Raw genomic sequence first — 26,583 nt, forward strand, 5'->3', positions numbered from 1 at the left:
TTCAATTCTCGTAACCAAAACGCCCGAAACGGATAGCATAATCAACAACAATTAGTTCACGCAAACGATCGAAATAAGCAAATTACCAAATTAGTATGCCTGTTTAACACCATTTCGCGTTTTAACCGACCAACAAGGTTCTCGATGAAATTATGCCTGTGTTGATTTTAATGGCCAGCGATCGGACCCCGTATCGAGGCTTTCGAGTAACTCGAGCGTGAAACCCCGTGAAATTCAAGCTTAAATTTCACCCAGAAGACCATTCACGTCTCCGCGTCGTTGATCGTCATGAAATAAGGTTATTGAGATATAATCGGGGTCAGCTAAGGCGAGATATAGAGAGAATCACTGGTAGACACGGATGACCGCGAGCTATATCGACGTCTCCGTTCGCGTTTTACGTCCGTCCAAGAGAGAAATTTTGGTTAAGAAAAAACAGGCCGCGCGGGTGGCCAGTGTGTCGCCAGGACTTTCGTTTCATCTTCTTCTACGTTAATTTCGCGGTTTCGAAACTTTTTAATAACGCTTCATCATCGATCAACTTCTTGCTCGGTGAGCATCGGAGTCGACGTTTTTTCGATGAGGGAACGTGTGGACTGATTTTTAAAGGACGCTGCACCGATTAGTATTGGGAAACTTATCTCGTGGTTTTCGTACATGGATATTTTCCGACGATGAGCTTCATTCGTGAACAGAAAAGAATAGATTTTAAATAGGTGAGACAGATTCAAAGTGCTGTGTGTTATTCTGTGATGCTAGAAATTGAAACGTATTCGGTGATTCCTATTTCAAGGAGCGAAGTATTTTGATCGTAGAGAGTTGAAAATGGAAATTTTTCTTCTTAAACTCGTTAGATTTCAAAACGCAGCGAATCTTATCTACAAATGTAGAAATTTATGATCGAATCCTGCATACTCTTGTTTCTTCTGTCATAATTCTAACGTATCGTATTTTCAAAGATACACGCTTCCCAAAAAAAGAAAACCATGTTACAGTTTCATATATATGATTCTAGAAACAGTCGGAAAATCCGTAGAAAACCACTCGATATCCAATTCCTACACATTTAATTCTTACGTGCGATTGTTTTGATGTTCGAAGAAAGATTTCCTATGAAATTGCGGTACAATTACACGAAAGCCACTCTAAGAAAATTGAGTCTGTCAAACGCGTTTAGGTTTATCCGTGGTACGCGAATCTACACGAGCAAAGAGAAGAGAAGTTTGGCTCTCGTCCAATGAAGTTTCCATTATAACTAGCCGCGAGCCGAGCGAAATTTCATTCACGGACCACGTACTGGTCATCGTGCACGTTACGGTAGTAACGAGTCTACGTGATCACCATAATACGTAGAATCGGATAAATCGTGACTACGAACCTAATTTACTTTCCTATGAAATCGACGCTGGTGTACGTTTGAGTTATTTACACCTACACGAATCAGCATTAGTGATTACGTGTACTGCATTATACTAATTTGACATCAAATTTCTCATCTAAAATTTTGCGATACTAAGTTCTTAACTGAATACGACTGGTCGTTTCGACTCAAAATAATGTAATACAGAAGCAAATGATTTAAACGCTACTATGCATACATATATCATTCGTCTTATATAAATTAATATACTGCAGTACAAATACCGTACTAGCCACCACACGTACCATTATTCCATGATAATCATCAAACCTATAATTCACTATTCTATAATCACACCCATTGTCAACACCGTCAACACACCCAACCAATTCTACTCTCCGTCGTTCAATCCCTTCGGCCTATTCTACCAAAAAATTCCCAGGTCAATTTTACAGGCAATAAATTTCTCGCCGCATAACCCAAACCATCTTTCTACGTCATCGAAAAAGAAAGGACATTTTAAGCAAAAAGCAACCACTCCAACCAGAGGAGAATAAAAAAGCAGGAAACAGGTAGTAACCCTCTCTATAAAAAAATAAAAGAGAAACGCGGAAATAAAACACTCTCTCGTATGATGAACGCGACAGGCCAGTTTCCCAAACATCCGACACCGGGCGTACAGGCGGATTCACGAGGGCGGAAGTTGTGTCTACTCGATGAAAGAGGAGAGAGAGAGAGAGATAGATGGACAGATAGATAGATAGATAGATAGATAGAGCGAGAGAGAAAGAGAGAGAGAGAGAGTTGGCCTGTGCGGTCCAAGGGCAAGGAGAGGCTGGGGAGCATGGCGGGACGAAGAAAATAGCCAGAAGGGGTTGAGATCCACAAAGCAGCACAGCATCGAGGGTGAAAGAGCTTTTTGCTACGGGGTTGCCAGTCCTCGAAGCGACTCAGCGGGCCAACAGCCACTGCAAGGGGGTAACCGGGGGTGCAGAATCGATTTCAGCCTCACCCGCAGACGCGATAGGCAACCGACAGAGGCACTATCCTCGATCCTCGTACACTCGTAGACGCAGCATCGCCGAGGGAGACGCGTCGTGTCGTGCTTTATAATAAGATACTTTATCGACCACGCGGCAGGTGGAAAATCGTGAAATATATCGCTTGTCAACGGCATCTCTGGTCTATCTTCCCTGCGGAGAGGGTGGAGCTCCCGTCCAACAACTTGCTTTTCCCCTTCGAAGGATGTTACGCTGTTAAAATCACGTCGTATCGAGTCTTCAAGAGTAAATAGAATGCCGAGTCTCGGAATGGAATTCTTAGATCTGGCAGCTTCTGAGGTAGAGAGACGACTCTCTTTGAGTTTACTCCGAAGTCGTGATTCTTTTCGATCGTAAGAATAAATGGAAAGTTTACTTTCAGGAATTGTCGAAGTAAGCTTCGTGGTCTCGCTTCCTTTCGATCGTTTTCCTTTCCTTGTTGATTTTCCGCCGTTACAAAATGTTTCAAGTTCGGCAAATAATCGTTGTTAGTACGTTTTTAAATGAAACTTGCATCGGGACATAAAAATTTGAATATCTTAATAAGATGAGATTTTAAAGAAGCTAAAACACGTTTTATCAACAACACGTAAAAATCCTAGCAATTCTTCCACACGAAGAAACAAGTTCCTCGAAACATTCTGTTCAAACGTTCGTCTGCAAATTTACGATTCGAGCAGACCAGTTCCCAGGGTGGTTAGCGGAACGCAGCTTTCTCTGGCATTTTCAAAATAGACAAACGATCGACGTGTCCACGATTACCGAGAAAAATCAAACACATAAGAGGACAAGCATCGAGGGATCGCGTGTACCACCGGTGCTATTTGTTCTCATAAAAGTGGGCGTAGTAGCTCGTAAAAAATGTATTGACAATACCATTAGACCAAGCGGATTGAAGCGTCTCCCTGCTGTATTTGCCGAGGCTCGTAAAACCCGGGAATTTACCAAGAGCCTTCACGTATGTACGTCTGCGCGAAGATTGGACGCGCTCCTGCCGCTTTTCCAAAGTTATTAAACTCCCGCTGTCGCGAGAATCGGTATACCGTGACAAATATGTCGCGAATACATAGAGCGGCGCAACAGGAATGTCCATTAAAATAATTTCGACTCGCGCGCGCGGCAACTATTACGATCGAAAAAGTAAATTGACTTTTCTTGTGTCAAGGACCGATGCTCGATACAGTTTAGCACGAAAATGTCTTTCATTAACTGTGAAGCATGAGCCAGAATATACGCTGTGTCACAACTGGACAGGGGGTTGTTTTATGGATAAAAGTAAGTGGAAACAGTAGAATAATATTTTCCCGTTTAAGGTTTCGTTTACGAGAAAATTGAATTCGAAATTGGTATGTTTGAGATTTCAACGTTGGAAACAAGGCTACGAAGGAAAAGTACTTTACTCTTTTCTTTTTCTTTCGATTTATCCTCGCATAACACAGCCTGTAAATACGAATATAAAGTTTTGGAAAATATAGGGAACTGCAAAATCGGTGGTGATTTTATATAACTGGAATATATGTCTATTATAAAGAAGAAGTCCCATTTACGAATTATTGTTTGATCCAGTTAGGTAAAGGTTATGCAAAGCGTGTAGTAATGTAAAGATAAAGTCTGAGAAGTGTTTTCAGGACAGTTATCCTGCTTGATCTTATCTCAAACTTAGCTATTTACCTATTCCAAATGGGAGGAGGAATCGTAAAACCGTAAGAAGAAACATGGGCATACAGTACCTCTAACAAAAGCTGCCTTGTACTTGATTTCACAGGAAAGGTCATCCGCCTATCTGGCTTATCAGGAGAATAGCAAGAAGCACATAAACGTCTATATCAAACTCAATTCTAAATAGCAACGTAACTGTAAACATACACGTCTTGTACATGTGGTCTAACGTTGCCAACTTTCAACCATTTTGCTAACACTATAAACATTGCTTAGTCCGATCATGTACTGATACTACACTTATACCGTAAAACTGTCTGCGTTACTTATACGTCTACTTATCCGCTATTATTTACGAATGAAGACCACAGAGGAAAAGACGTAAGCCACATTTTGCATTTTTTTTAGGAGAGTAGCTTTGAAATTCTATGTACTGTCAATCCTAATTAAGCGACGCTCTTTTCGTCTGATTTTTGGATTAAATATATGTATTCGAGCACTTGAAAGATATCGATCGTTTGAATGTTATTCTTTCTTTACAAAATTTTATTTGGATTTTTATACCTTCGAACCTACAAGATTGTTAACCTTTAAACCACTTTCTTCTAACCAGCAACTAACATAAAGTTGAAAAAATCTCATGTCTATATTTTTCAGCGCAAATAATTTGTTTCTTCTAGCTTTATATGCCCATAATCGTTGCGTAACGCTATAACGTATTATAAAATGAAAAACCAAATATTTCTAGATAATTTAAAAACATCGTATGAAAAAAAAAGTGATCGATACACGTATATCATTAACCCCGACAACACGGGGCTATTCCTGGTGCAAGTGTGCCCGACGAAACTTAAATAGACGACTGCAGACGCGATTATTGATTTGTAACTGCATCGACCCTCCTTCTACCCTCTAGCTAGCCAATACACGCTTCTGCTGGCCTACTTTAACGCTATGCAAACGACACAGTCACGAAAAGTCATGGAAAATTCCGTTCACAGTTTCGCACGCGATATTCGATTCTCATCGGTGCGATGCATCACGAAAACCAGACCGATCGATCGCCCAGTTTGCGTACAAGTATGTCGTACGTGACATTTCTAACCGAACGACGAGACTATCGGTACGTTAAAATATAACGTGAACTGTGAATGACAGAAATAACGAGCTAAAAGTATTGCTTCTCTTTTTTCTTTACCAGAGTTTCCTCGGTTCCGGTGAAATTGCGAGTTGTCGGAAGTTCAAAGTCGCAATTTTACGGTCTAGCGGTTTACGGTTTCAAGTACTTAACAAAATTTACTTCGTCGATATTTTTCTTCATAACGTGACGTTAAATACAAGTAGAAGTTAAAATTATCTTAAATTAAATTTACTTGGTCGATATTTCTCTCGTGAATTAAAAATTATAATTGCCATTTTGCAAATGTGAAAGATCTTTCTAAAATTGTAAATTCAGTTAAAGCTAATTTATTTTAGATTTGAAAGGGATAGAATCAAAGTTTAAGGATAAGGACGCACGACGACGACGACTCCATATTTCACAACTTGCACGTAAAGGAACGTTTAGTTCCATTTGTCCGCTGTTCGTGTTTCCCAGCACGATCCCGTGCCCGCCGCGGTTTGAATACCGAAACGTTTTAAAACTCTTTCCATTACGAGAAACCGCGTGTCGATACCATCGAACCTACGCCACAGGAACAACGGTTTATGTAATAACCGCGGCTCGTATTCTGCGCAACTATTTTACCGGAAACACGATGATCCGAGGCAGCAAAAAGGAAGAGATATCGTTTCGTTGCCGCAATTGCAGAAAGAAAGGATGCTTTCGACGACGAGCACGAGAAGTTATTATAGCGTACTGTAACTGTACAAACGTCTCTGTTGGGAATATATATGAATGTTTAAATAATCGAGACAATAAAAATATCTTGTTTGTCATTTTTGAAAAAGAAACGCTGTTGCCCGATTTTTTGTGATTGAAACGCTCAGTGGAAAAGTGGAACAAGGAACAAAATTTTCGATTAAATAGAACTGAAGTTAAGCAGCAACATAGAGTACTCGAATAAAGTTAAAAGAAGACAAAGTTTCCATGAAAGCATGTTTGATCGATGACATGAATACTTAGAAGTGACGTGTCCAGAGGACAAAGCAGGGACTTGGTGAAACGAAAAATGAAGAAAGTGATAGGCTGCGAGCGTGGGAATCGTTTAGCTGCCGCTATAATGTCCTCTCACTACTCAGATTCGCAGGGTTCGCGAGCAGAGACGCGATTCGATTTATTGCTCCTTGCGTAGGCTACTTTTTCCATGGTACGTTGTTTCGATAGAGAAACCTCCAAGTGAAACGAACAACGTACAACGTCAAACCGCAGAAATTCAATGCAATAGATTTAGAAAGAGAGAGAGAGAGAGAGAGAGAGAGAAAGAAAGAGAAACGAAAATATCTAACTCTCTGAGCGCAACTTAAGTCATCAAAGATTTACGCAAAATTTCACCTTTGAATTTGTTTTTCAAAATACGGCTATGTGTCGATACTTTTTGTAGCCATTGTAAATCATCAGACGTTATCAAACTATATCATGCGCCGATCGTCGTCATAACACAAGCACCATATGTTCTCTAAAGCCGTACGTACGTTCGTGGAGATGGCGGAACTTGGGCGCACATCTGCGCGATAATTGGCAAAGGTAAATGAATTAAGCTGTAAGTAGCTTTCACCAGGTGGTGTCGAGCAATAATTTCATGCAGGAAAGTTTGCATTACTTTGCTAATAGGGCTGTTTCGATGATATTTACGAAGGCGTTTCATAATACGTTGTACGGCAGGATTATTATTGGAGGCACGCCACGCTGTCCCGCTCCTCCTATCATTCCATATAACTTTTCTTGCTAGTTTTTCAACGCGATACGATACCTAACTCGCGAGTTGCGGCCCGCCTTATCCACGTGAAACATCTCGATCGATCGAAAGATGTCCCTCCGTTGATCGTGCCTGCGCGCACGTGTACGCCTCACGATATGCGCAACGTATCAACGATAATCCTGTCTCACGTTGCAAATTATTAGCACCAACAGATGCTCTTGTATTACGTTACAACAAATTTGATAGCAAAACGATCATTCATTTACGACTCATTCGATTATCCTACTCGACATAAAATCATAAAAGAGAAGTGCATAATCTACAATTTCTCACTTGTCAATTCGTTAATGTTATTATTTAGAAAATGTTTAGGGAAGTCTTGATTTACAAGCTCGTCATTCGATCAGGTGCACACCAGTTACTTAACTTCTAAATCGATAATCGAAAATCAATAAATCGAACTATGCTCCTCTATGCAACAAATCGTGAATTCAGGAGAAACTCTAGGACCCGGAGAATATGGAAGCTGTATGGAAGACACAGTACACGCCGCGAGGCTGGGTATATTAGATTTACGTGGAAAGGCTGAAAGGAGCGCCACCAGCGGCTATTCGGTATTAATTAACCAAGATTCATCGGAAGCATCGGTTTTTCTACGGTTTGTTCTGGTATCGACCGTCGACGGAGAAAGCACGCCTCCGTTTCTCGCGCACGATCGCTCTGGTTCGCGCGGTTGACTCGAAATTCCCATTAACTCTGGTTGTCCTCGCGGAACCCTAGAGCCAGCAATGCCTCGATGAAAGTACCGACTTCAGTTGCACGGAAGAACCTTGAATTACAACGTTGAAGAACGTGCACAAACAGCGTAGCAAAACTGAGAAGTAACTGGGCCAAGTGGTACCTACATCGCTAAATAGTCTTATAGCTGTGCATATAACTACTTTCTAGAGGATGCGACAGTTTAGGAGATGTTTGCTTAATCGTGATTTCCGTGTTTGAGAAAGAAGAACGAAGATATAAATTGTACAGCAAAGTCAATATACAGAAAGCGTTGTCCTCCCAGCCCTTGAATAATTCCAGAGACTATTTTTTCAAGCTTCCAAAACAAGTCGCAATCGATGCTTTGGATGTTTTCTTATTCCTGGTTTCTGTATTTGACGAAGAAATACGGATAGTGGAGGAAATATGGAAAAAAGGACCCCATTCGAAGAACAGGAAGAGAGTTCTTCGTTAATTATCGAGCTCCGATTAACCCTCCACCCTAAATCCACTGCAGACCCTCCCTCGTCAAAATACTGGCCGAAAAAGTAGCAATTTCATGGTTCCGTTCACCGACCCATCGATAAAATGGCATTTACAGGAAATTGCAGCAGGATCGTCCATCTGTCAGTAGCGCTATCTCCATCTCCTGTAGCAGAGGGGGAAGCCAGAACGACAACGGACGAGGCGGACTACGTCAACGACTCGGTCGCGACCATTGACAAATGGATGGTAACGGTCGGAGCAACGCCTTTATTATGGGCATCATCCATTTACCTGGCCGCTACTCGCATCGTCCCATCGTTCGTACAGGATCCACCCCCGTGCTAATTTTTCCACGGGTCGATAAGTCGAGTAACGGTGACGGAGCATGCGAGGGGTCAAGAGTTCGGAATAGGAGCACACGGAAAGTGTGTTCGCGTCGCGAAGACAGGCTGTGTGTGTACCTTCTTCCGGCGCAGCAGCTTCCAGTCGAAGTGACTCATCCTGTTCGCCTCGTTAGCCTCTCTTTTATCGTGCTTCGTCCTCCCGCGACTCTTTTCGTCTTCGTTCTCTGTTTCTCTCTCTCTCTCTCTCACTCTCTTTCTTTCTTCCTTTCTTCCTCTCTTCGTACCTCTACGCTCGTGTCACCCTGGCTTAGGTGGTCGATTTATTCCCACGCCGCTGCAACACACGGGGCATACACGCACACACAACACGAGTACACACGAGACAGCGTCCTCGTGGTCGCCTCGTCCTTCTTCGTCGTCGTGGAACGAAGACCAAGCTAGGTTTGGTTGACGCGTCTTGTTGACGGGAACGACGACGCCGACGACGAGGAAAGACACGACCGACACGAGACGCTATGGACTCTGCATTCCCGACACGGCATCCTCGCGAGCCTCCACGTTGAAATCCTCATTGTTCTGCGGTCTCGCGCCCGAGGATACGTGTCCTTGGTATGGACAGCGGCATCCGCCCACTTGGAATACACGCGAACAACGCGGGATCCGTCCAGACCCGCTCGAGAGAACGGTTTAACGCCGAGAGATTCGCCGCCAAGGTCTACTGATTTTTCCTTTTCTTATACTCTCGCTCCTTTCTTCTCCCTCCTCCTTGTCTTTTTCTTTCTTTCGTTCCACTACTGACCATCAACGAATCAACGATGCACGAAACAGTCTTCTAACAGACTCGCGTTAAGAGCATCATTTTTTCCCTCGAGTATCATCCCCCTTCTCCTCCTGTTTCGTTAATAATATCGTTTCACCGATCCTTTGCGAGACGTTCGACCGACAGCGTTTACACGTCACTCCTTCACGATGGAGAATCGCGAAAATCCCACCACCGGACGTGGTATTCATAACGAAGCATTCATCACGCTACTTAAACACGACGACACATTCGAAACATAATTAAGACGTACGAAGGACGCATCGAGGGCCACCTCGCTGCTTTTGTCACTGTTTCACACGCCTCGAGCACCGTGACACCGGTATTCGGCTTTTATCGCGGGCGATCGATGAACGCGGCGGCGGAATGATCAACGCGACGATTCCCGCACCCTCGCATCGCTCGTGCAGCCGACGAGCTCGCGTGCCATCTTTCCATCCCTCGCCGATGACCGAACCTCTACGACGCGATGTCTCGTGACACGACTTTCGTTCGCCGATCCACGTAAATCTCTGGGCCCTCCTCCGCCCCTGGAGGCCACCAGAACATTCATTCTACGAGCACACGAGCGCACCAACACTCTCGCGAAACTCGCCTCGACGTCTATCGACTGACCTGATTCCGAAAGTGGCGCTATGGTACAACGCCATCGACACAAACTCCTATTTTTCGACCTTTGCACTGGATGTTCCTTGTCTTTGTCGCGAGATGAAGAATCGGAAAGTTCAGTGGGGCGCGAGAGAGGAGTGACGACGAGGGTGGCACCGAGCGGAGGATGCAGGGCGGCGTACTGTCAAAATATCTGCCGTTTCCACGGAGCCGACGTCGACGTGCCGGGGCTCTGCGCGCTACACGGGCATGCGTGATGAACGCGGTCCTCCCGTCAACGCGGGGATAATCGAACACCGTCCTCTCTCTGCCATCGACTCTACGCCAGCTACTAGCTCAATGAAAGTAACGTGCTACGGTAAAGGTCCACCGTCGAGATTTATTATGGGTAGTTTACGCGGTGTGTGTCTATCGTGCGCGTTGAGTGATTTGTTGACGGGACGAGAAGAATTTTTAAATGACGAGAGAGTTTGGGGTAATTCTTGGAGTTGGTTTGAGTGTATTTTGGATCTGGGGTCGTTGAAAAGGATTTGGCTGCACGCACAGAGATTGGGAATTTGATATTTTCTGCTCTTTTTTTTCATTACTTAACGTATTTCAATGTTCCAATGCTTGTGTGTGATTCAGGAAATTTTTTAAAGACGTATACTATTATTTTTGTCCTTATCGCTTCGTTTATTTCAATACCAAGTGTCAATAATAATTTAAATGTTCCAAATTGTTCTCGAGCGTTGACTTAAAACATTCCTTTTATATCCGTTTTCGTTTCAGTGGAATGAGAAAAGGAAAAAAGCGAGTCTACAAAAATAAATTCGATAATTACTACCGGCAACTTCCTCGATTGAAAATCAATTTGCACGATGATAAAAAACCTTGACACTTTCGCAGCTTCCAATTTGTAAAACGAAATAATTTCGCAAATTCGTGGCAAGGTAACCAAGCGCGATGGAAAAGCGGAGGAAGCATAGAAATGGACGTAAAGAGAATCGGTGTAATGCGCTTTCCCACGGCATGAAGCATCGGGGAAAGGCTACGAAATTATTTATCAATGTCGACGAGAATTTTACGGTTTAATGGCGCATTGTACGTTCACCGTGCCTGGTTATATCTGGCTTGTATATCGGCGAGGAAAATACGTTTTGTCGGATTTAAAGCGACGATTGTCATCGGCGAACACAGAGGTTACGACTCTTCCACTCGTGACTGCTCGCGTGACTATGAAATCACGGTCTTTAATGTCGTCGCAGTCATCTTCTTTGTTGAATCGCGAGGGCAAGATACCGAGAGGTCGCCTCTCATTGGATCGTCTCTTTCGTCCCGTCATCCAGTACTCGATCAATCGAATGACTCTTTCATCCGCTATCGAGTCGTACCGTGGTCGTCAATCTTCGTCGCGAAATCTCCATCGTTGCATGATAGGTAAATTCTAGATGTTTAAAGGTAGGCATTGTTTCTTTAAAATCAGAAAGCTTTTTAAGCTTCATGTATTATACACGAGACAAAAATAATTACAAGAACATTCAAGAGTGCTGTAAGATAAATATTGTCAGGTATACGATATTATACGATACGAATTGTGAACCGATAATGGTTTAACTTTGTTACGTACTTGCGTTTAATTATTTAATATGTTATGTATATATGTTTATACTCGCTAATTCTCTATCTATTTTTAGACGATCCAAAAAATTACAAGCAAAAATTCTTCTCGGACCATTTCCATCCAATGATCCGAGTTCCAATTCATTCCCCAAACTCGGAAGTCCCGAGAGAAGCCCCGGGTATCGAAGTTGAAAGAGCGTCGTGACTGCCTCCAGTCACGTCTGTTCTCCCGGAATCATAACAGTTAATTCTTATTTCAATCGCAACGTCGAATTTAATTTCTACGTAGAATCGCGTGCACTGGTCCCATTCGTGCTCTCGAAAGCCATTCCGGCAACTTGCTCCGAATCGCGTTGCAAGAAAGGAGATTAATTCGCAGAGAACTTCCGACCGAAATCTGACGTTGATCTCTTACGTTCGTCGAAACATACAATTAAACCAATGTAATGAAAATATGCGCGTAATTATCTTCTTCCGACTGGATAAAGAAAAAACAATTTTATATGTCACACGAATTTTCCCTATTTTTACATCTTTAAACCTTTCATGAAGTCGTAAACATTTACAGTCAAACGAAGAACGGTATAAACGTATTCAATTCCCCTAACAGCAACAACTTTTTACTCCTCCTACTACGTTTTTTTTCTTTTTTTCTTCATTTTAAACGTCGAGACCTCGTTGTCCAACAAAGCCGAGCGAAATTTATCGGGTGGCTCGTTCACCGCGCTTATCTTGCAAATCCACCGCGGCCACTCGTTCCTCGCGTACTTTCATCTCACGCGAATTGCTTCGCGTGATCGTTCGCGGCCGACGAAGTGAAAATCCTACATATCACGGGACGAAACTTCATCTGTTTTCACTTCCACCGGGGATCCTTTAATATTATACGATTATGATTTTCAACGATAAATCTTACGATAGAGATCCTCGTAACGAAACCACGCTGACGGTTCATACATTTCGTCGATGATCAATTTTACAGATGAATTTCACGCAGAATACAGATTGAACCTGATATTTTTCGAACTCGCCACGGAAGAGAAACCTTTTGAGCTCTTGTTATTCGATTCACGTTTTGTTTTATCAATGCAGCTTAGATAAATGCGTTTCTAACTGTACCTTCTTCCTCTGGTGAAAAAATGCAGAGATACGATGTTCCGGGAATTATATGGCATCGTACTAATTCTGATCGACAACGAAATTTCAATTATACAGGGTGGTTGGTAACTGGTGGTACAAGCGGAAAGGGGGTGATTCTATGCGAAAGAAGAAGTCCAAGATATAGAATAAAAATTTTTTTTTATTTTTTTTTAATTTTCCCATCGAGACAACGATCTAAAGTGAGATCCGTTATAACGTACCGCACGCGTACCGAGCGAAAATTCAAAGTCGATTTTCTCGAAAACAGAGCCTCGAACGAAAAATTTGTATTGTATATTTTCGACTTCTTTTTTCGCGTAGAATCACCCCCTTTCCGCTTGTACCACCAGTTACCAACCACCCTGTATAATTGAAAATGTCCAACTATTTAAAAAAAATAATCAACGCCTTTCATTACTTTCTTAAAATTTCTTTGTCCGTGTAATCGATCAAAACATTGATGTAAAATTCTATAATTCCAATTTTTAAAGGCAAGGACGATAAGAAAATCTATTTTTCTGAAGACGAAGACATGGTACTGCAATTGCAAGGTACTTAATCTGTAAAACTCGAAGAGCACAATCGTGGTACCATCACAGACTCCTTTAAGGAAAAACGAAACTGTGTCACCGATATTAAAAATTCCAAATTATTAATCGTGGCTGGAAAGTGCGACAAAGTTCGATCACCGTTATTCGGCACGGATATGGCGGGAGAATGAGCAAAAAATCGCGATATGCAAGTTTGATGGGTGGATAGACTGGCGCCATCTATCAGGAGAAGTCAGCACCAAGGCAACCTCTTCCGCGTTTCATCAACAATGCAGTCGGGATCGTGATAGATCAACAGGGGATCCTCGAATATCACCGCTAACGAGAAAGTCATTGCAAATTTGTATGCAAATCGGGCGCACCGTGTACTATTAGCTCGTCTTTTCCAACTTCCCCTGTGCGAAATCGCGCGTTCGTCGTCAATTAAAAATCCAATTTCTCGCATCGATCACTGAACCACGATTGATCGTGAAAATTGCTAAATTATAAAATACATAAGGGGCAAACGATTTTTACCAGTGAATTTAACCTCGCAAAAATGTCACTTTCTATGCGATACAAAAACATTCGAGACAACGCACGACCTCGTTCCCACCCGAACCTTTGTAACGTGTGTACAGATAAAAAAAAAATTTTGTTTACTCGCTTACTCTTGTAATATCGACTTTAAATAGGCATTGTATATTATCGTATATTATTAAGTCTTAATAATAGAAAGATTAAGATTTCCCTATTCTTATTCTTCTTACCTATTAAATACGATAATTGATTGTTCTCACGATTATTGGTTCGCGTTACACTCGTGGGACAACGTGGGCAGAGGCGAGACCGCGTAGGATGACTAGAGACTCGCTTTTAAGTCTCGCACCTGGTATATTCGTTAACCGTCAATTGCTAATTTTTACCCGACAATTCTAAACATCAGCGACTCGAAACTTTCTGTCAAAAATAACGTGTCATCGTTCAGTTAACCCATATTCACGTAATAAGGTGTGCTTGCTCGGGAAACGAGTTCAGCAGTACGTCTTGTCTCCAAAACCGCAAATTACAGGCGCAAGAGGGGAGAGCGCGTGAGCGATGAATCGCGACCGGGAATCGCCACGAGTCGACTCGCTCTTGGTAAAGAATGTGCACGGCCGAGCCGAAGCGCTATGATTCAATTACGGGGTAACCGGCATCACGATCACGTGTAAATCAAGATAAATCGCCGGTGTACTCGACTGTCCTGGTTCGACGATGTTGCGATATCGCTGCCGGATAGCAATCAAATTGTCAGACGCTCTAAGTGCGAATCCCACTTCTTCGTTGCTCTAAATATACGAGAGCAAAGAGAAAGAGAGCCCGCCTTCAACTACCAAGCCTTTCTTCTTCCTTTTAATCTTTCCACTCTGTAGATCAATGCAGCGAGAGCAGGAAATATCGATACCAGGCGTCGATGATACGATCCTGGCATCCGCTCCAACCATCTTCAATCTTCTTTCTTATACCAGAGTTTGTTCGATGAACCGTTTTAGATTCATCCCTCGTTGGGCCTTGTTCGATTACTTAATTTACTCGATGTTAGGTTATGTCAAAGTCATGATATAGGATGATTGTAAAATTGGTCAGCGATCGTGATATATAATCACGTTTCGAACAGTTGCAACAACAGAATCGACAGAGATACGGACATGTGGGCAAACAAAATTTCAATCGGAGACTTATTAGGAAGAGATGTTTGATCGATGCAATGATACTAAGTACGATCGTATCTATAAACAGAACTACTACTAATCTCATCTTTAAAGTTACGCTTAGATTAGATCATCGTGTGGTCGTAGTAATTTATGTCAGCCTTTTCAACACGGATATCTTTTTATAATTTCAGGAAGAAAGAACATGCACTTTCTTTCATTTACTTAATTTCTCAACATATGATATTTAACGTTAGAAACACTCTACGATATACATACATAGATTCGATAACGCGTTTCCAATAAATGGTTAGATCATGCATCGAGGGATTAAAATAGCACGCGATTAGCAATGAGCGTGATGCGTGAAAAACGAGGCTCGTTATAATTTGCTTATATAATTCGCTCTCGAGTACGAAGATTTCAGATTAGGAACGCTACAACCTTAGATACTTTGAATATTCCGATTCCTAACGAAGAGTAAAATACGACAACTTTGGAAACGACTCGAAGGAAATTTCAATATACGTTGAGGGATTTGAAAATCAAACGCATAATTGTTATCACGAAACAAGGAATTTAAGTAATTACTCTCTATCTGTCGTTAAATCAACGCTGCAAACAATTCATAGATTTGAAGTTCTGTCAAAGATTTGCTCGTGGAAACATGCAAACGTTATTTTAATCCGATTTAATCGTAATGACTTTAGTTCGATCATCCATTGATTCCCCGTACACGGGGGATAAAAACACAGTAGAAAAACATTGTTCGCCATAGTAGAGAGTTCTCGAAGCGAGTTCCATTGGCAACATGAAGCGTTCGTTTGCACGTGCTATTGTGGCTGGGCGGTCGCGCGCACGTTTGATTGCGTCGAGGATCTTAATGAGGCGAGGAAGCTTCTTTCGCAATTGATTCGCGTCAGCCAACGTAATGCGTACTCTCTTACCATGGTTCGTCTTCTTTCCGGCTGATTTAAGAGGCACAATGTTGCGCACGCCAGGTGAGAAGAAAATACGCGACCGATAAATTTCATTATAAAGTTTTATCGACGTTTTTGTAATTGTCGTTCGATCGATAGCTTGGCTGGTTCTCTCCGCGCCAGCAAAGAAGTTAATTATCCTTTGCAACAAAAACAACCGATAAGCGTTTCCGTGTTGCTCGAAGAACTTTGAAGAGTTAATTAAAGGTATCTTGAAAATTGTAAGATTGACTGGGATTTATAGTACAATACAATAGCTCGCGAAACTATTTTAATACCTATCTTCGAAAACTGTGACGCGTGTATTGTGTGATTTTTGTATAAAACATTCTGAAATTTCATGACTATATTGCTGAAACTTGGAACTAATGTGAAAATGTACGTACAAGTCGGAGGATATTTATCGCAGGCATATATGTAATAAAAAATTAAGGTCTCGTGTCTCGGTCCCAGTAAATGTCGAGGTTTACTAAATGCTTCAAAATATTTTATATAATACGTACAAGTTTTCTATGGTAAGCGTTCAAATAGTTTCGTGATTCAGTATATATCTCTAGTTTCGACTTCGCTGCAGAAAACAGAAGTAGACTAGTTTCATGTCACGAAGTTTCCACTGCATCGAGAAAATGCAACACGATCTACCTGGAACATTTTTCCAGCGACCGAGTCGTAGATCGGTATGAGAGATACGATTTGCGGCAGGCTGAAGTTTCTCAAGGCAGGGAATAATGGGAAAAATCGTTGTTTCAGCGAATGATGCGAGAATCAAAGAGCGGTTCGCAGGCTCGTAAGCGCCATGATCGGGTTTAGGTGGCGATTAAAGCGTTGCTCTCGAATTAATGGTAGAAAGGAATCGTATAATTCGACTCGACGAACTTGGAATTCGTTACATTAGGCGCGTCATTGTTTAACCAGCGATGATTAATCGCAACGGTTTATTCTGAGAAACCTCCGGGCTCTTCCTTTTGAAGACGGAAGTACACATCGAAATGCTAGATAGAGATCACGCTTTATAATGATCGTTCGTGATTCAAATATGAATACGATGATACGAACCTTTCAAAGAGTGAATCGACGGTACTATGTTCGAATGCTAAGTAGCTTCGTGGTAATCGTGATCTATTGCACCTAGGAAATCATTCAACGATAACAATAACCTATCCCGTTTAGCGTACATCGTTTATTAATCTGTAACTGCTATTGTTAGATCGAAGAACTTTAGACCATATAAACGTTGTTATAATTTCCCTCTTAGTTCTAGAACTGTCATCAACTACCTAACAACTTGTCATGCATAATTACATGTATTGTACATCGATGATTATAATCGAAGCGATACCGTGAAAATAAACAGATGTATACAGATCAGAAAGATCATAAGAGAATAAGTATTTTTCTTAATTTCCTAATTGTAATATCACTTCACGATTAAACACGTGAAAACATAAGTCGTTATGTTCGCTTTACCTAAGAATTTTTTTACAAAACATCGAACGTTTTTCCATATGAAACGAATATTCAAGAAGCATTGTGAGACGATAGATAAAGAAAGAATGCGATTCACACACCATCGATCATAATTATCCGATCTTGTCATCGCCATCATATGGTAGTTCTTTCAACTTGGAAGGTGGGAACGGATGGAATGAAAATTAAACTTATACTAAGAATCGTAACATCGGAATCTAATTCTCGATTAAAATGCCACTGGCCGCGTAACAATGCGACGGAAATGCATAATTCATCGATAGCGAGTCAGGATCCGCTCCACTAAACGGATAATCGTCTAACGAGGATGATCTTGCGGGGAACGCGACCGCGGCTAACCGAGCACCAGATATCGCCCCGATCTAAAGAGCTTTCGAATTAATATCTGGGTAATTGCGAATCTAATTAGAAGCGCGTGACACGAAGAAATTCGAGGAACGTCGAATAAATCAGTCGTTACCAGATGCTGTAACTGTCCAGCTAAGCTTGCGTTCGATGATTACGTAAGAAAAAAATTTAATAGCTTGTAGCGTTCTTGTCCTGAACATGCTTCGTTTGGAATGCAGAAACGCGATTAATGAAAAAAAAAAGTTATTTTTGTTAATCTTTTCGCTGTTCAACGAGCGTTCTTTAAATTTATAACAAGAATAGCGTTTCATAAGAGCGTAATAATTTAGAGAGATAAATTCAGGTGTAATTAATTAAAATAACCAGAATGAGACGCTAAGTTACCTGGATTCAAGCGACTTGAAACCATCTGACCAGCGTGAACTTGTCATTTAAGTTGAAATATCCTTTCAAGTTTCTATGCTCGTCCTCGTTAGTCAGGTCACTCGACTACAAGTCGCTTGTATTCAAATAGCTTGAAACCAACTTACTAACGCAAAACCAGTTATTTTACTCGACTTGAAAGGAACAATAGTTGCTACGTAATGTTATTCATAGTTTGTTAATGTTATTTCCACTTTCGCTTATATATGTTCCTTGAATTGAGACCACTCGGTTTTACGCTGTCTATTTTCCATTAGGTCTCTATTTGCCATTAGATCTCTATTTGAAATCAGATTACGTGAAATATTTTATGATTGTAGATTGATCTTTATATATGCATGAATTAAGTCTCGATAACAGTCAGCGTTAATATTTAAACACCATTTCGCAAACATCAAATAAAGCTGGTATTAGGAACGAAACAATCTTAAAATATACTTCCTACAGACTTCAGATTCCTTAGAAGAGGACCATATCTGAACAATTCAACACCACGTTTTTCCTAAATTCCAAAAGTAGAATAGTTCAGTTTCAATGCCAGTGAATCATCATTCTCCGTCAGTCTTATAAAACCGAGACTAACCATTTGATTCAACCATTGTTTACCGGAACGCATTCCACTAAAATTACCCAACCAGCGATCGTTATCGACTTACACGATTCACGATCAGCAGCCAGATCGCGAAGGTGAAAGTTTCGTACGCGTTTTGAGCGCTCAATTACAATTTTACCCTTATCTCGAGGTATATTTGCAAACGAACGATCGATAATCGACTCGAACAACAGCCAACACATTACGTGTCGTCCACGCGCTTTAATCTTAGCGTAATTGTACGCTTCACCCCCCTTCAATTAACAACCACCGTTATTATCGAATATTAATTGGCCAGGCGACGAGAGGCGTGTATTTTTTCGCGTTGCACGCGTCGAACAAAGACTTGTGCCATTTATCGAAACCTCCTATCGAACCGGATAAATAATTATGTAGGTAAACTCTTCCTGGCCGCGATAAATCTTACCATAACCGTGGCTCGCCATTCATTGTATCGTCGCGTTGTTGCGCCGCGGTATCAGCGACAAGCAGGAAGAATTTCTACGAGTTCCATTTCAGTCTGTTTCCGTATTTGCGGAAAGCGTATCGAAACACGTGGAGAAAGAGAGAAAGAGGGAAAGAGCGAGAGCGTAAGAGGGTGAGAGAGAAGGGAAGAAAGGCAGGGCCACGCGATACGCGTTAAACAAAAGGCGTGCTTATTAAAGAAACGAACGATCAGTGCCGATAATTCGTAACAATAGGCGAGAAACCTCTATTGTACATTGTTCCGATATGCTATCACTGTTTATCATCTGATTGATTTAGTGCGACGACGTGGATCGCGCGACGTGAAAGACGGAACGGATTAGATGCTTTAAAGAGCAGACAAAAAAGTAAGAAAAATGGAGATAAGAAGGGGGGACAAGAGTAACGAACCGCGTTAACGACGAAAAATACGAGCAACCGGAAGCGGGAAAGGCGGAGACACAAACGCTCGTTCCGTTCACCGAAGAGAGTCTCTCGCGGCTGCTGCGCTTTCTTGTCGGCTAATGAGTCGGTATTTATTGCCTGACCTTTACCGGTATGTGTATCCTCGCGTTTCCTCCTCCTGCATTTCGTTCATTAACAGCCATTAATTCGCTTGAAATTAAATCTGTAATATTTGCCTGAGGATCCTTCGTACGAGGAATCTAGCAATCCTTATTGTTGCGTTAAACGAAAAACAGAAAGAGGGCAAAGTGGATACACACACCATGGCGGCGTTATCAATCGAAGGTTAAATAAATTTCAGGTTACAACTGGCTCACACCCTCCTATATTTTACGGAGCTTACACCGAAAACAGAGGTAGTCGCGTGGTAGCTGATCCCACGAGGGGAACAAAGATTGTAATCAAACGAGTAGATACCAAGCGACTCTTGATACTTTACGGTGGAACGTCGCGCGATGTATGTACACAGAAGCCAACTAAGGAACGAAGTGTTTCAATTTATCGCCGGTGCCACGACTCTCTGTACAGTTACTCGTGTGAACGCCGACTCTAATAACATTATAAATAAAGATACGAATCTCGTGCGCGCTTCTTCACCGTACGATGTCCCTACGCTGAAACGATACGGCATTCGTTTATCCTGACTCTTAAAAGACTTAGCCGTGCCTGGCGCGATCCACTGACAATTACGTGCCTATCTTGACTGATTACGGACTACATTGAAATCATTAAAGTTATCAATAGCTGTGTCAGTCCATCGAGATCTTCAAAGTTATTGGAATTATTAAAATCAAGGATAACATAGAACTTATCAAAGTCATGGCTAATCCCATTGCTTAAGTGACTCAAAAAAAAATCGCTCTTTGAATGGTTCAATCACGAGTGACTCGTGATTATTATTCCTCGTTTCGAATGCAACGAGTCTGAAACATCTAATATTTCACTACACATATTCCGAATAGCCTGTACATCGTGTCTAGCGAGCATACAATCGGCGGAGCCACGTTTCACATCGCGGGAAAGGTCAACATCCAGATCGAAGATAGAAGCTGAGATGTTTACAGCTATTATCATCTAGTTTGCCCGCGGTGGAACACAAATACAAATTTAATACCGATCAATCATGGACGACGTACTAGACTGACCTCGCCCAACGTTTATACACGAATCTCTTAGTGAAAGCGATAGACCGTTACGTTATCCCGCTACGGATGTAATAATTATTCAAAAGTGGCGGTGTTCTCGTGTTTTACCGCACGATAGGATCACTATGCCGGAAGAGACGTTCGGACAATATTAGTTATCGTTAAGTGATCGATGGAACTCGTGCATTTTTCCACGAAAACAACCCCTCGCTCCAACACAATCGTCGAGACTTTCGCAAAAGCTCTTGTCCCGCTAAGAAATCACGTTACGAACTTGCCGCCTCCTGACTTTACGCAATAACTTCCGGACAATCGATAATGCTCCGGTGCATCCTCGCTGGTCTACTTAGTTTACGGTTTCCGACACATGGCACATCGACGTTGCTGAAAAACGGTAAATACCTCTGCGGTTGGCCTGGTTTCGATTCTCACGCGGAATTTGTGATCACCTTCGAACAAACTCGTAAATCTTCGATCTTTCACGTAAGGATGATAACGAGGCTGGTAAACGTTTCTTCGATAGTCGTATTGACTAACAAGCGATCTTTGTGCATAAACGTTTAAAAATCTCACGGTGCACGGTAGATGCAGTGAATTTTTACTTCCGATGAATTTATTTATTGATATAGGATACGAATGCGTGACAACGAAGAGAATTTTCTCACCCTTGTAGTCGTTAGGTTCAACGTATCTCGAACGTCGAGCTCTTCCGCCGATCTTCTCAATGGTGAAAGAAGCCTCATTCTGATCGTTCGAACGAGACATCTCCAGCGACGAAAACGAGGAAATCGTAGCATGAATTTCACGGCTATCAAACGCGTAAAGCAAATAACGAGACAGGAACTGTCTCACGCTCTCGTCGCGACAAAATCCATTGTGGAAAAATTAATATTAATCAAGGTGGATGCCGGCGTAGTTTGTATGCAGATGGGGGATTCGGTACGCGTGCAACAGAAAGTCCGAGTAATTACACCGTCGCCTCGCGGAGCAGAACTGAAAGTGCCCGCTGAGTGTTCGATGCACGAACCGTATACCAACCAAATGGGGGAAAATGAAATTTGAATATTTCAATTACCTAAATTCTTTCGTACATGTAAGAATACTTTCATCTATTAACGTTATTAATGAATGGAAATATACGATAAAATGTAGAGTTTATTGCTCTAAATCTCTCCAAAAATAATTTCCAACTAAAACACGCTATTATCTCTTTATGTTATAATAGTTGGCTAAAACTGAAGCGATATAAGTTAATAGAAGTAACGTAAATATTAAAAATCCTTGCACATTTCTCATGTTTGATACCAGTAATTTTGACTAGTTAAATCATACTAGTAATAATGACTAGTTTGACTAGTAATAATCATATAAAACTATCGAAAGAAAACCTGCAAAAAATATCGAAGCTCTGTCTCACGAATCACACTTGATCTTACTAAGCTTCTATACACCTCTATCCCAAGAAGTTTCCTGTCTAAATTCTTGAATCTTCTACCTAAATACGATCTCACGATAGCAAATTAATTGCATGTATTTCTGCAACGTATTGCGTGAACGATATAATTAACGGCACACCGTAAAAAACCGCAACCGAACGGACGGTTGCGTGAGTCACTTTCATTCGCGTTGGCGCGCCAAGCGCGCGAATTAAATTGAAACGCGCGAATGCGCGCGCCTGCGCGGATAGATGCGCGAGAGACGAACGCGCCGCACATTCAAAATTTGTCGACCTTCGCGCGTATACTCAAACTACGCGTTGCGCAAGTGAAGATTGGCGCGGTCTAACTGACAAATAATCCGATAACAATACACAAGTTTCGGTAGTTTATCGGTAGATCTTTTATTTACCGGGCGGATTTATTCCTTTCTCGTTGTGACCGAATTTACGCTCCGCTATCTTGAGTAAAGGAAGTAAGATAAATACCATCTTCGATTTTCCAAATGGATAGAAGTTACGAGTCATAGTTTGCTAGTTCCTTTGTGATATTTATTTACCGAGGCGTGAATAAACCGAAATAACTTTGTTATCGAGTGTTCGTTGTTCTTATCTTGTTAGAGAAATGTCAGAAGACTACGGTTTAAAATCATATCTCAATGTTTTCGAAGCAGAGAACACAGAATCTTATGTCACCCGTAGAATAATACAAAGTCGTGTTAGTTATCACAGACGTGAAATTAGGTCTAGAAAGATTAATTTCAAAGTGAGCTAACAAGGTTGTCCTATCTTCACGGAGATAAATTACAAAAACCATGTAAATCTCTAAAAACGTTTGTCTTGCTCAAATACGTGTAACTCCAAACATCTATCCGTATCTATGAATCAATTAACGATATAATTATACAGGGAGCAACAGGAAAAAGATCTAACTCCATCAATCTTATTGAAACAGCCTAAACATAGCCTTCTATCGAGGAAACGAGCCTTCGAGCACTCGCGTCCGCTTCACACCCCTTCAGCTCTCTTCGAACTCATTACAAAGCGTGGCCGGTAACATAATTCATTGGAACAATAACGTACCTTGGCCCGACTGGTATTCGAGAGCACGAAGAGAGAAAGAAAGGGAGAACACGTAACTGAATGCTCTTTTATCGTACTAATTTAAATTTTTATACGTAGCCGCGGCCAGGGGAGAGAAGGAGCCCGGGAATCTTTTGTGCGTCGTCGTCGACTGCTAAGCAACTATCATCAATTATCCTCCGACATTGGCAGCGCGCGGCTCGTGGCACATCTCGAGCTGTTCTCGATAGAGCCTCGAAGAGCTGGGAGAGACGACGCTCTTTCTATCCTTCGAGACTCACGAGCGTTCACCTCACGCCGACACGAGAGAACCGGAGTGGGCCGGCTCGCGACGGTACAGATTCTCTCGACACAATGCCCATTCCTGCCGTGAAATTGTCTTAATTGTGATTAAAGTTTTTGTCAGTCGACGCCGGATGTTCCTGTGTATGCACGAGGATAGAGAAAGAACTAGGTTTCTCCCGAGACACGAACAAAGCCCGCGACACTCTAGATTCTTATCGAATACTGGATTTCCTACGTATACTTCGTAAGTATTAGGACACATATTTTATACGAAGCGTGACAATTGAATCGTCGAAAAGGCAAATTAATCAACTCCGCTTTTTATTCAAGTTAGCAATTTTACAATAGAATTCAATAGCTCAAAAAAAAATTTTATTTTCATAAAATTATTTAACAGAAATAGAGAAAGCGTAAATAACCGTAAATTCTAAGATAAATTTTTAGAAACAATGTTTGTAATTGTCATTCGTCTATACGATTTAATTTGTGGAGTTGGTCAACGTGATTTCTAAGCGTCCCAAAACTGCTCATTCCATTTCGTCTGTCTTACTAAATTAAGTCGTTGAAACTCAACAATGTTCGCCTTACGCACGTCCCCATTACGTTATTACATTTGCCAAGTATAATCAGGTTGATGACGTTGCTCCATAGATCATTTGTCGCGTCCTTCGTGTTGAATAATTTGATTCGATTTGAGAGCGCGGTTAGACACATTGATGGTGTGGAGAGATTGTAAGAAAAAGTACGAATTCTTTCCGCGATACGTCAACGTACGAGGTTTTCTGGATCTTGATAGCCGAGAGCTGTTGCAGTCGATGCTCGTTAAGGAAAACGTTTCCGGTATTTCGCAAGCGCTATAGCCAACTTTGTCGGACGACTAAAGACATTGTAATAGCGAGATATATAGGGTAACCGTGTCCTTACATTTTAATAGAGCTCATTGAAGAGACTAGATTACCTTTCAGATGTCTTTCATAAACTTAACCGCGAATACTATATATATATAATACTAATTATGTGCTTTTTATCGCGACATCCTTGAATCTGACTGAAAATGTAACCGTTAACTCAACTATATCGTATAATACAAACTATACATATTATACATCGCTATACCTACTACTATAGTTAACCCTTAACTCAAATAACACACGATGCCAAATGTCTCGATAATTTTCTGTTGAGGTTTTATGTATCTCGGAATAGAGAGAACAAACACGTGGATGAATGTATTATAGGATTTCTTTATCAAAAATGTTAGAAATTAAGATTTCCGGTGGTTTCTATCCTATATGATAATTTATTGATAGATGGATATATTACAGTGGATTAAACAGAAAAAGATGACTATTTAACTTGAACTTTCGATTAACGATTCTTCACCCTCCGGTGGCTAACTGAACATCAACGGCTGCGGTGCCGAAATATATTAATGGCCGTTAGGCTTATCGAAGTTTTCCAACCATTTCGGCTTGTCGACATTTGCGCTTTATCGTCGACATTGTCTGTACGTTGGCGATTTTTTCGCGGTACTATAATAGAGACCAAAGAAGCCGCTGTAAAGAGAATCGTTGTGCCAAAAACTAAACACTAGAGAAGATGTAGAGTTTTCCTAGAAGTCAGACCCACTTCAACATTTTCAATTATACAGGGTGGTTGGTAACTGGTGGTACAAGCGGAAAGGGGGTGATTCTATGCGAAAAAAGAAGTCGAAAATATAGAATAAAAATTTTTTTTTAATTTTTTTTTTTTAATTTTCCCATCGAGACAACGATCTACAGTGAGATCCGTTATAACGTACCGCACGCGTACCGAGCGAAAATTCAAAGTCGATTTTCTAGAAAACAAAGCCTCAAACGAAAAATTTGTATTCTATATTTTCGACTTCTTTTTTCGCGTAGATTCACCCCCTTTCCGCTTGTACCACCAGTTACCAACCACCCTGTATATAACTGCGGCAAGTCAATATATTTCTATTAAACCATACCAGTTAAGGATACAAAAAACGATCCGAAATCTGGTAGATAGCTCCTATCTGAAGTTTTATTTCTTTTCTCAAGTCTCCCCAAACTTCAAAATTGTTCTTCCGACACGATAAACATCATACTTCCTATTCGCGAAATAATAACCTGGTTGAAACGAAAATTCAACGATTCATCAAAATTCGTGGTACTTGACTTTTTCTGGCTGTACGAGCTCACCTGAATGTCGCGTCAGAGGAACGAAGCGTCGTCTAGCGGCACAATGACGATATTTAATAGAAGCAACGAAGCGTGAAGCAACGAAGCGGCTCGCGATAAAAGAACGGCGGAAGGGGTGGGGGAAGGGCACGTGTTTCGTTTTTTCGATGGAATTTGCATAGTACCTTTCTCTGGTCCTCACGAACGGGGCAAATCGGCCGTCTAGAAGTGCGCTCGATTAATTAGCGGCGAAAGTAAGTGAAATTGCACACGGTGCATTGTGGCAGGCGCATCCCTGCACGACGCTAACCGCGTCCAGGTGCCGCACTCTCCAGCCAAGGCGGAATGTCGACCCGCTATTTTTCTCGGTTAATCATAATCACTTATGTAGGTCGCGTGAAAATACGAATAACGTTCCTCGCTCTATATAATCACTTCGTTCCCAGATCAAACTCTTCGACTCGAGACTGTTTGACGAGAGCGATATTCGAACCTCTTAGAAGCCTCGCCGATCAACTCCACGTTTTAGTAATTCCTTAATTTTGTTACATAAATATGCGATTAATATTCAGTTCCCGAGAAAGAAATGACTTACTGCCATAAGCCAATTTATTATATTATTTATTTTATATTATTTCTACATTTCTATCATAGTAACCTTACTTCTATTCATAGAAAATGCTAACATCGTTTCGTAAAAAAAGGCTCTGGCGAAACCTGTATATTACTCATATTTTACACGAAATCGTTAGTTTCGAAGGTGTCACGATTCGAACCAATAACTAGCCTA

The 26,583-nt window shown here is 41.5% G+C and overlaps 1 protein-coding gene and 1 long non-coding RNA gene across 6 annotated transcripts in view; one reads left to right on the forward strand and one right to left on the reverse strand.

Moving 5' to 3' along the window:
* LOC117153763 (uncharacterized) overlaps positions 1 to 26,583 on the reverse strand; it is a 302,729-nt gene that overhangs the window by 271,143 nt on the left and 5,003 nt on the right. Inside the window, exon 1 of one of the 4 annotated variants that reach the window (XM_033328131.2) lies at positions 8,627 to 8,753. The exons of the other annotated variants lie outside the window; for them this stretch is intronic. Within the exon in view, the coding sequence (XP_033184022.2) occupies positions 8,627 to 8,665 (39 nt within the window). The 5' untranslated portion in view covers positions 8,666 to 8,753. Of the gene's footprint in view, positions 1 to 8,626; positions 8,754 to 26,583 lie in introns of those variants that run through there. 4 annotated transcript variants of the gene reach the window in all.
* The window catches only part of LOC117153562 (uncharacterized), a 74,063-nt gene that overhangs the window by 38,385 nt on the left and 9,095 nt on the right, over positions 1 to 26,583 (forward strand). Inside the window, exon 1 of one of the 2 annotated variants that reach the window (XR_004463631.2) lies at positions 23,439 to 23,857. The exons of the other annotated variant lie outside the window; for it this stretch is intronic. This is a non-coding gene — a long non-coding RNA (uncharacterized LOC117153562). Of the gene's footprint in view, positions 1 to 23,438; positions 23,858 to 26,583 lie in introns of those variants that run through there. 2 annotated transcript variants of the gene reach the window in all.

The sequence above is a fragment of the Bombus vancouverensis genome, chromosome 1, assembly GCF_051014615.1.
Source record: "Bombus vancouverensis nearcticus chromosome 1, iyBomVanc1_principal, whole genome shotgun sequence".
NCBI lineage: Eukaryota > Metazoa > Arthropoda > Insecta > Hymenoptera > Apidae > Bombus > Bombus vancouverensis.